General features: G+C 44.8%; 1 protein-coding gene across 2 annotated transcripts; it reads right to left on the bottom strand.

The window, feature by feature from the left end:
• Positions 1-105: 105 nt before the first annotated feature.
• On the bottom strand, positions 106-9,241 carry Thyn1 (thymocyte nuclear protein 1). 2 transcript variants are annotated; one of them, XM_041657535.1, is made up of 8 exons: positions 9,152-9,241; positions 8,859-8,994; positions 3,374-3,555; positions 2,078-2,146; positions 1,644-1,736; positions 1,055-1,150; positions 580-730; positions 106-313 (listed from the first exon to the last, which is right to left on the bottom strand). In XM_041657535.1, exons 2-8 carry the CDS (start codon positions 8,899-8,901, stop codon positions 267-269), a joined length of 681 nt encoding a protein of 226 aa, XP_041513469.1. In that variant the 5' UTR covers positions 8,902-8,994; positions 9,152-9,241; the 3' UTR covers positions 106-266. The 2 variants fall into 2 exon arrangements, with proteins under 2 accessions (XP_041513469.1, XP_041513470.1); XM_041657536.1 differs by having other exon boundaries at positions 9,143-9,171.
• Between the last annotated feature and the right edge of the window lie 68 nt (positions 9,242-9,309).

Raw genomic sequence — 9,309 nt, 5'->3', positions numbered from 1 at the left:
TGATAGTATAAGTGCTCGCATCTTCCATTTGGCAAAAGGAACCAGGCTTGGATGTAAGGCATCTACAGTGAAGGATTCCACCACACCCAACACAGATTTAGAAGATAAAGCTTTCAGCCTTGTCATGAAATATCTTTTATTGGTAAACACGAACAAACCACCTGTGCACGTGACCCCAGGTAGACACTGCAAGCTTTCTTCTTTTGCCTTATAGAATCTTGACTTTGTGGATCATTGGCTTGGTCATTCCATCAATAGAGTCTTCACTAACTTGGTTCTGTTTCCTCCAGGCTCAAAATAAAATCAAACTCTTCTACAAAAAAAAAAAAAAAGAAAAGAAAAGAAAAGAAAAAAAAAGGGCAGGGCGGGGTGGGAAAGGTGTTGTGTCTCCTCCTGCAGAAGAAGCTCATGAGGAGCCACAGTGCCTGGAGTGGGCAGTTGTCCACTCAGAAACTGGACTATCTCAGGGTACTGGGTCTACAGCAAAGAGCAGCTGAGCACATAGCCTTCCTCATGAGTGACACAGATGAGGACTCTGGCCCAGAGACCTTTAATACTGTCTCCATGTTTAGGTCTTACCTCGGGTCACAGGCTGAACTGACAGTCTCTGGCGAGTGAAGAGAGTCATGCTTTTTAAGGGGCCACCGGAAGCTTTGTGGGCATGGTGATGGGCTTTCAGCTCCTCCAGGGGGATGAAACGCTTCATCATTCGAACAAATTGTACATCCACCTATTGGACAGCATTGAGGGGCAGAAACATGTTTAGCCAGACTGGATCTCACCGTGTTGCCTAGTCTGTCCTTAACTTCCTCGGCTGAATCAATTCCAGCCTCAGCTGACTGAGTGGCTAAGAATACAGGCGTTTGCTTCTGTGTCCACCCAGAATTTCTGCTGTTTGCAGGAGGTGCCTGGTGTTAGTGTTCTACTCTAATATCCCAATTCAACAAAACTTCATCTAAGTGAGAAGCTGGGCTGTGCTCCTTGACCTAACAGTACCCATATTTTCCCACCTTTGTCCATTCTCCCCCTGTGAAACAGGAAGTACATTTATTACCATCGACCATTTAGGGTTGTCCTCTTTGCTGGATGGGTCATAATGGGGATTATTTTTTTCAAACTGTGTGTGGTCTGGATAAGCCTCCTTTACGATCTGAAAGCAAATCCAAAATCGCCAATCATTAACTTCCTGTTCAAGTTTTAATATGCATCTCACTTTGACTTCTTACCCTTCCTTCACATTCTGACCCATCTCCCTTGCTATAGAGACAGTTGGTACGCAGACTTCTGGAAATAAAAGATAGCCTATGCAAGCATAGTTAGAAACGAAATCCTATTTTTACAAAGTCTCACAAGCATGTTCTAAAACTAAATGCTAAAAGTTACTTGGAAACACATAGTGTTATCCTGAAACTCTAAGCAAAGAGGAGTTACCTGATAGAACCTCAGATAGTGAGAAGTAATAGCAGGGCCTGAAACAAAGTCCTTCCTATTCAGGTGATGGTCAGGGCAGTTTTCCTATTTTCTGTGACAGGAAGTGTGTGTGTTTGAGGGGGCATACTTTAGTTACTACCTATTCAAACTGTAAGGCTTTACATGAGTAAGTCCCTGGAGGAATCCCAGCTAAAATTTAGTGTGCACCTAACCTTCATAAGTCCCACGATGCCTGGCTGTTTACAGTTGCTATGGTAGAAGAAGGCTTCTTCCTCCAACTTCATGGCCCTGAGGAAGTTCCGAGCCTATGTCAGAGAAAAAGAAACAAGAATTACCCTCCTACAGCTGGAAAGAAATCAAGTCTTTTTATTAGATGTCTTTTCCTGTTTTGCGCTTCTCTCAGATTCGTAAGAAAATCTGTTCCTTTGTTCAGAGTCCTGGCCTTAGTCCAGGACACTAGCCAGAAGCAAGCCACTTGAGCAGACTGCACGCTGTCATGGTGATTATGATATTTCTGAAGGCATTTTCAGAATAGCGTTCAGAGAAAAGCAGTGTTGGTTCCGACCTTGCTGCTGAAGAACACAGTGGAGGAGGCAGACATCCATCCTAGTCTGGGTTTCAGGGTTCCTGCCCCTTGTCTCCGTACCTGATAGTTGCGAACACCATCCCAGCAAGCTGTCTGCTTGGGCTGTGCTTTGAGATCCTCAATGCCGAACTAGGCAAGAGAAAATAAAGTCATTCACTACTTAGTCACTGGTCAGTTGATAAGCTCTATGGAAACAAAGTTCTCTCTTTAATCCTGAAAAGTGCTATCTACGGGCTATAAAGAAGCTATGCGAATTACCAGGAATTAGTTCCAGGGTGCCACTGACGTTGAATGAATATAAATTAAGCCTTGGGTTTTACATTGTGATCTTTGCTAATTAAGACGATTAGCTGAGAGGGTAATCAGGGTACTAAATCAGTCTGCTGTGTTTCATTTATTAAAGTATCATGATCCTCTAATATTTCTGCTTTCCTCAGGCTAGTATTAAAATCGGCTTATATTCTTTCCCTGATTAGATGGCAACACTTGTCAGGGAGACTTCCAGGAGCACGGCAAGTAGTAAGAGAAAAATACATCTAGTGCCAGGTGTGGTGGCACACACCTGTAATCCCAGCACTCCTAAAACTGGGGCAAGGAGGATCTTAGATTCAAGGGCAACTTGGACCTCAAAAGTTAGGAGGCCAGCCTGGACTACATAGTAAGATCATCTTAAAACACATAACACAATTAAACTCAAGACTGGCACTGGCAAGCTAAACCGTATGTCTGATTTTATAAATAAAGTTTCACCTGAACATAACCACATCTTTTGTGTATTGTCTTTGAGCGCTTTCTTTGTTAACGAGACAGAGCAGCAACACGGGCCTCTCTGGCTCATTTTCCGAAAAAGTCTGCCAACCCTTGCTTAGATGGAAACCCACAAAGCAGATACAGGTTGGGCATGCTTGATGTTAACATTGAAATCAAAAATACTCTGGAATGTTCTAACATTTAGAAACGTTTCTATTTTATTAAATAGCAATTTGGCCTTTTATGAGAGGTAGGTTAGGGATATTCAAATTATAAAATCTAGAACACTCCTGGTCCCAGGAGTTTTGGATAAGAGCTATCTGACCTTAAGCTAATGATAATAAATGCTACAAATTCTACTTTTACCTCCCTGTAGACTTCAGAGAGGACAAGCTGACGTCTGAATCCTATGGTAAACGTGTTCATCCTTGTTTTGAGTAGCAGTTAAGTGTGTCTGGGTCTGGGGTGTGGCGTATGTGTGGTCAGGACACAGCTTTCAGGGGTTGCTTCTCTCCCTGCACTGGTTCCAGACCATCGGGCTTGTTCAGCAAGTGCTCTTACCCACTGCCCCATCTCGCCAACATGATTGAACATGCACAATCTCACCTTCACATCAACACCTTTCTCTAGCCGGCTTTCTGGCTCTGACTTCATCAGCCAGTAGTTGCTGGAATTCTTTCCACCATTTTTAGAGGTTGAAGTCTTCTGAGGGCTGGGACTCTCTAGCTTAGCGGATGTATCTCCCGAGCTTTCAGTCTTAGTACGCTTTTCTGATGGCTCCTTCTTGTCTGCAATAGAAGCAAAGGAAAATGCTTGTCACTCTGCTGGGAGGCAATGTTCTATTGTGGAAAAAGACAAAAACAAAAGACTTACTACTTGGTGTCATACCTGGACTTAAAACTTAGACTATAAGCACTAACTATAGCACCACAGTCCTGTATAGAAGTAACGTCACCTTCTCTTTAAAATCTGGCTCCAAGATGACATCCTCTTGACTCTTAACCAGTGAAACCATCAACTCATATCAACTGCAACTACCAGTGCTGGGCCCACACAAGATTGGCCCTGTCAACTGTCATCCACAAATGGGGGAGGAGCTCATAAGGCCCTATCCTTTATTGCTAAAATTATTGGCTACTAATAGGTTCTGGGAGAGGGGGAGTCGCTGTCTTGAATTACGTAGCCACCACTGAGCTCACCAGCTTCTACTAGATAGCTCCAAACCCATGGCTTCATAAATGACCCTGGTTAAGCTCAGTGGGCCACAAACCAAAATGATTAGACAGGAGTGTAAAGTTTGTAGGCAAGCGCTAGCGTAGGAGACAGGTTTAAGTACAGTGGAGAGGTAGGACAGGGTGGGGTAAAAGTGGTCTAAGGGCTAGATTGATGGCTGTGTTTTAGATTCCATAAAACTCCAGCCAGAGCCGAGCACTGGTGGTGCACGCCTTTAAAGCCAGCACTTGGGAGGCAGAGGCAGGCGGATCTGTGTGAGTTCAAGACCAGCCTGGTCTACAAGAGCTAGTTCCAGGACAGGCTCCAAAGCTACAGAGAAATCCTGTCTCAAAAAACCAACCCCCACAAAAAAAAAAAAAAAAAAAACCAAACAAACAAACCAAAAACACCTTAAAATTCGGGTTCAATTCCCATCATCCACATGGCTCACAACTGTAACTTCAGTCCCAAGAGGATCTAACACCCTTTCTAGCCTCTGCAGATGAGTGTGGTGCACAGACATACATATACTATGAAAATAAAGCATTGGAAACTTTTAAAAGCTGCTGGGCAGTAGTGGCACACGCCTGAAATCCCTGCACTTGGGAGGCAGAGGCAGAAGCAGGTGGATCTCTGAGTTTGAGAGGAATGAGTTCCAGAACAGCCTGGCTACACAGAGAAACCCTGTCCCAGAAAACAAACAAAAAACATTTTTTTACTTTTACAAAATGGTCCATTTACATTCTGTACATTTGTGAAATTGTCAAAGAAATGTAATCAATAAAAAAGAATACCCCCTTACAGAATACCTTCTAGATTACTCAATGAAGTAATTACTCCCATGGGGTTAAGGTTAAAGAATACCAGCAGTAATCAGTAAGTGTGTTCCGCCCCGACTCTGTGCCTTTAATCTGACTATACTTTCCGATGAGAAATGAAGCACTTACTTGAAACTGTTTTCAGTGATTACTTGATAATACAAAGGAAAGACTTAGGAAGTATCTCATTATTATAAATGCATGATCCCATACTTCTGCTGTATACATGCCTGATTCTTTAAGATGTCAAGAGAAGTGTATTCAGAACCATGTAGACATGGTAAAAACTAGATCTTTTTCCTCCTGTAGTGGGGACCGAACCCAGGACTTTACCCACGCTAGTCCAGCAACCTATCACTAAGCTACATCCCACCCCACCACCTTTTTTTTTTTTTTTTTGTATTTTAATGAGAGACTGTGTCTCACTAAATTTCCTAGCCTGGCCTTCAGCTCACTCTGTAGTCTGGATGAGCCATGAGTGAACAAATCTCCCTCCTAATTAGCTTGGATTATAGCTCTTTAGCATCAGCCCTGGTTTCCCCACCCCAATTGTGCTTCAAATATGCGAGGTGTGCTGTGCCGCTGAGCTACATCTCCAGCCCCGAAACTGGGCTTTTACTCCACGAGTGAAAGAAAATGTACTTGGGACACAGCAGTCACTCAGCATGCCAGGCCACAACCCTAAGTTGATACAGCCTCGGAGGTGTTCCGTCCACCTGAGCCATGCGCTATAGATCACAATCCAGCCGGGTAGAGCGAAGCCCTGAGTCGAGTCACGACTGTCACTTGAGGATGTCTGAACCTACAGTTAACTTACTCTGTTACCTCAGAATTTAGTTTGCTACTGCATCTGTCTTCGTTAAATATCATTACGGATGATGCTGTGAACTTAGTTATCTTAGCACAGTTTCCCAGCTCTCCTTAAGAACAGCCATACTATTAGATTAGTGCCTGCTCCAGACGTCATCAGAGAGGCTTCCTCTGGAGGCAGATGAAAATGGGTACAGAAACCCACAGCCAGACGTTATGCAGAGTCTAAATTGGAGGTCTCCAGAGGGTCCCTCCCCCTTGGAACTCTGAGAACCGCAAGGAAGAGATGGAGGAAAGATTGTAGGAATCAGAGGGGATGGAGCATGCCAGGAGAACATGGCCTACTGAACCAGCTAAGCAGGGTTCACCTGGGCTCACAGGCTGACGCAGCAGCAAGCATGGGGAGCCCGCAGGGGTCTGCACCAGGTCTCTGTATATATGTTGTGGCTGTTACCTTGGTATTTTTGTGGGATTCCAAACTGTGGGAGCAGGTGTGTCTTTGACTCTTGCCAACTCTTGGGACAAAGTCCTGTTGCAGTGCCTAGTCCAGCTTCTGTGTGAGGGTTTTTGCCTTGATTACTGTACCTTGTTTTTTCGTGTTTGGTTGTTGTCTCTTGGAGGCCTGCTCTTTTCTGAAGGGAGACAGAGGGGGAGTGGATGGGGTTAGGGACAGGGAGCTTGGAGGAGCAGAGGAAGGGGCAACTGTGGTTGGGGTGTATTGTATGAAAGAATCTATTTTCAATTAAAAAAAAAAAAGCACAGGCATTCTGTGTGTGGTTGAATAACCACAATGTGTTGTGACCGACCTGCAACCTGTCGTTCTTAGGAGAGGTTCATTCTACCTTCCACTGCTTAAGTTCTGCTCTTTTTAAAAAAAAAAAAAACTTTTTTATTTTTTTAAGATTTATTATGTATACAATGTTCTGTCTGCATGTATGCTGCAGGCCAGAAGAGGGCACCAGATCTCATTACAGATGGTCCTGAGCAGCCACCCTTTGATTGCTGAGAACTGAACTTAGGACCTCTAGGGAGAGTGGCCTGTCCTCTTAACCTCTGAGCCATCTCTCCAGCCCCTCAATTTCTGCTTTTTATCCATAGTATACATTCACTTTTGTGAATGAAAGGACATGTATTCTTAGTTCTAGGATTTTGCTAGTGGAAAACCCTCACATTCTTGTAAGGCTGGGCTCAAAATCTGCTTCCTTCTCGAGGCCTTCCCTCTGATCCCGCCCCTTCCAGACCTCCAGCAGCCTGTCTTTTGTTCATACATGTTTGCACTTTCCCCTGGAAAAGGTACTGCACCTTCACTGCTTTCGCCTTACAGTCAATGGCCTTTTCCTATTGAATTCTAGCTGACACAGAAAGCAAAAATTGTAGATACTCAACAGGCACCAACTGCCATACAGTGTTTCCATGCATGTCTACGTTGGTTAATACTCAATCAGTTTGAATATACTTCCTGAAGCATCTATTTGTCTACTTTGAGGTAGAATCTCAGAACTCTGAAGCTCAGGCTGGCCTCCAGTCTGCAGCAGCCCTGCTACCTTAACTGCCCAGGTGTTGGGACTGCAGGTAGGAATATCACAAATGTTTTTTTTTTTTTTCTTTGTTTGTTTTGGAGATGGGGACCCATGCTGTAGCCCAGACTGGCCTAGAACACAGTTGTCTTGATGACAGGCATGAGCTGTCTCGGGGGCTGATTGTTTGTGGTGAAAGCATTTAAAGTTCTTTGCTCCTGCTTTCCTGCACTGTGCAGTGTGCAGTCCTCAACAGCAGAAAATACAGCCAGTTGCTGGCTGCAGCAACCTAAGCTTAACTCACGACCTGGGATTCGTACAGCACACAAGAGGATTCCGAGGCCAGCGAGAATGATGCCAAGTTGGAGCTTAAAAGATTTCAAGTTGGGCATGTTGGCTAATGTCTGTAGTCTCTGAATTTTAGAGCCTGAAGCAGGAGCCTTGCGGCAAGTTCAAGGCCAGACTAGGCTAGAGAGGTCTGTCTCCAAACAAGAAAGGGTTTGACATAAAATTAAGCAAGGCATTAAGAGACAGATGCTAGAGCATCAGGAAAGGCGTTTACTGCCAAGCCAGATGATCTGACTTCTAGCCCCTAAGGCCCATCGACGAGAGAACCAACTTCCAGGCACCAGCACTTGGGCCAGGGCACACATACACAGAATCTGAAAAGCCAGCAGAGACACAAGCTAAGGTAAGGACCTCGGAAAAGCTCTGGAGCAGACAGGGCTTGTCAGCTGCGCTAAGTGTCTCAGCGATAACCATGGATAAGATTCGGGTAGTCTCTGAAATACATTGTCCAGATTTAAGATCTGTTTTGGATAATTTATCAAACCTACAATGAAAGCACTTGGGGGTAGGGGCAAAAGGATCAGGAATTCAGGTCATCCTCAATTATTTAGCAATCCCAAATGAACAGGTTGATAAGATAAAAACCTAGGAAAAGCAAATTGTGTGTGTTGGGGGGTAGGGGATGAAGGGTGGAGTGGGGTCTCCTGTAGCTGGCCTCAAACTCTATGTAGTCAAGGACTATCTGGAACTGACCGAGATTTTAGCTTTTTTTACATTCCATACGAAACCACACACAGCTTCCTCTGTCTGGCTTATTTCATCAGAAGAATAATCTAAGGGCTGCTAAGGTGGCTTAGGTGGCAAGGGCATTTTTTTTTTTTTTGTTAATCAAAGCCTGACAGCTTGAGTTCTATCCCTGCTATTCACACGGTGGAAAGGGGAAACTGATTCCTGCACGTTAATCTCTGAAGACATTGTGTGTGCCTAGATAAAAAAGTTGATAAATCTAATTTTAAAAATATAGTCTGTTTCCACCCTTAGTGGAAAAGCTATCTCTACACACACAATCTCTCTCTCTCTCTCTCTCTCTCTCACACACACACACACACACACTTTTGGAGATAGGGTCCTGCTTGTGTAGAGCTGGTGTGGTACTCACTACTATGTAACCAGGCTGATCTAAGGCAATCCTCCTGCCTCAACCTCCCACATGCGTGGGTCACCACAGCACAATACGTATATGTATTGCAAATATCTTTAGTGCTTTTTTGTTTGTTTGTTGTTTGAATGGACGAACAAGAGGTAAAGACTTCAAGTGGAAGTTTGGCAGAAAGAATAGAGATGACAGTAAGTAACAACCTTCAAAGTTTCCCTCCAAAATCAGGAATGCACGCCCTACAGAAACGTTCTTCCCCCGCTGCCTTCGGCAGCTTAGGTGCGGCTCACCTGGGCCAGCAGCCCCAGTTAGCCTCTTCCGGGTTCTCGGCATGCTGTCTCTGCAGGAGGCTGAAGATAACCGGACGTGCAAGAAGCAACTCTTGTCTTCCACAGCCTGCACGGTGCAAGATGGAAGCAAGGAAGCCTAAAAGGCCCGAGACTTGTGAATAAAAATCATATTAAGCCATTATAACCCGCCCCTTCGTTATCTGCGCCCTTTCCATCTCGCATCTGCCCCTGAACACTCCTTAGTCCCTTATTCGGTTTTTTCCTCCATCACTCTCTCAACACACCAGCCAGACCTTTGAAGAAGCTCTGCCAGGCGGATCTTCAGAACGCCTTGAGGAGACTAGCGCGCCCTCGCGTACCGTGTGGAAGATACAACGCTTTGGCACCGCTCCGAGGTTCTCTGGGAACTGTAGTCCCAGCACCGCAGTAGTCCTCCTGGAGCTCAAGCTTC

This window comes from Microtus oregoni, unplaced genomic scaffold (assembly GCF_018167655.1).
Source record: "Microtus oregoni isolate MIOR12 unplaced genomic scaffold, Mior012 000008F_ref0000371, whole genome shotgun sequence".
Lineage (NCBI taxonomy): Eukaryota > Metazoa > Chordata > Mammalia > Rodentia > Cricetidae > Microtus > Microtus oregoni.
This window is presented reverse-complemented; position numbering and strand designations above follow the sequence as displayed.

Coding starts and splice junctions, on each gene's coding strand:
- Thyn1 (XM_041657535.1), bottom strand. CDS start 8,901: ATGCCGAGAACCCGGAAGAGGCTAACTGGGGCTGCTGGCCCAG. Junction 3,556..8,858: donor AACTGGGGCTGCTGGCCCAG/GTGAGCCGCACC, acceptor CTTCTATTGCAG/ACAAGAAGGAGCCATCAGAA. Junction 731..1,054: donor ACAACCCTAAATGGTCGATG/GTAATAAATGTA, acceptor GCTGTCCAATAG/GTGGATGTACAATTTGTTCG.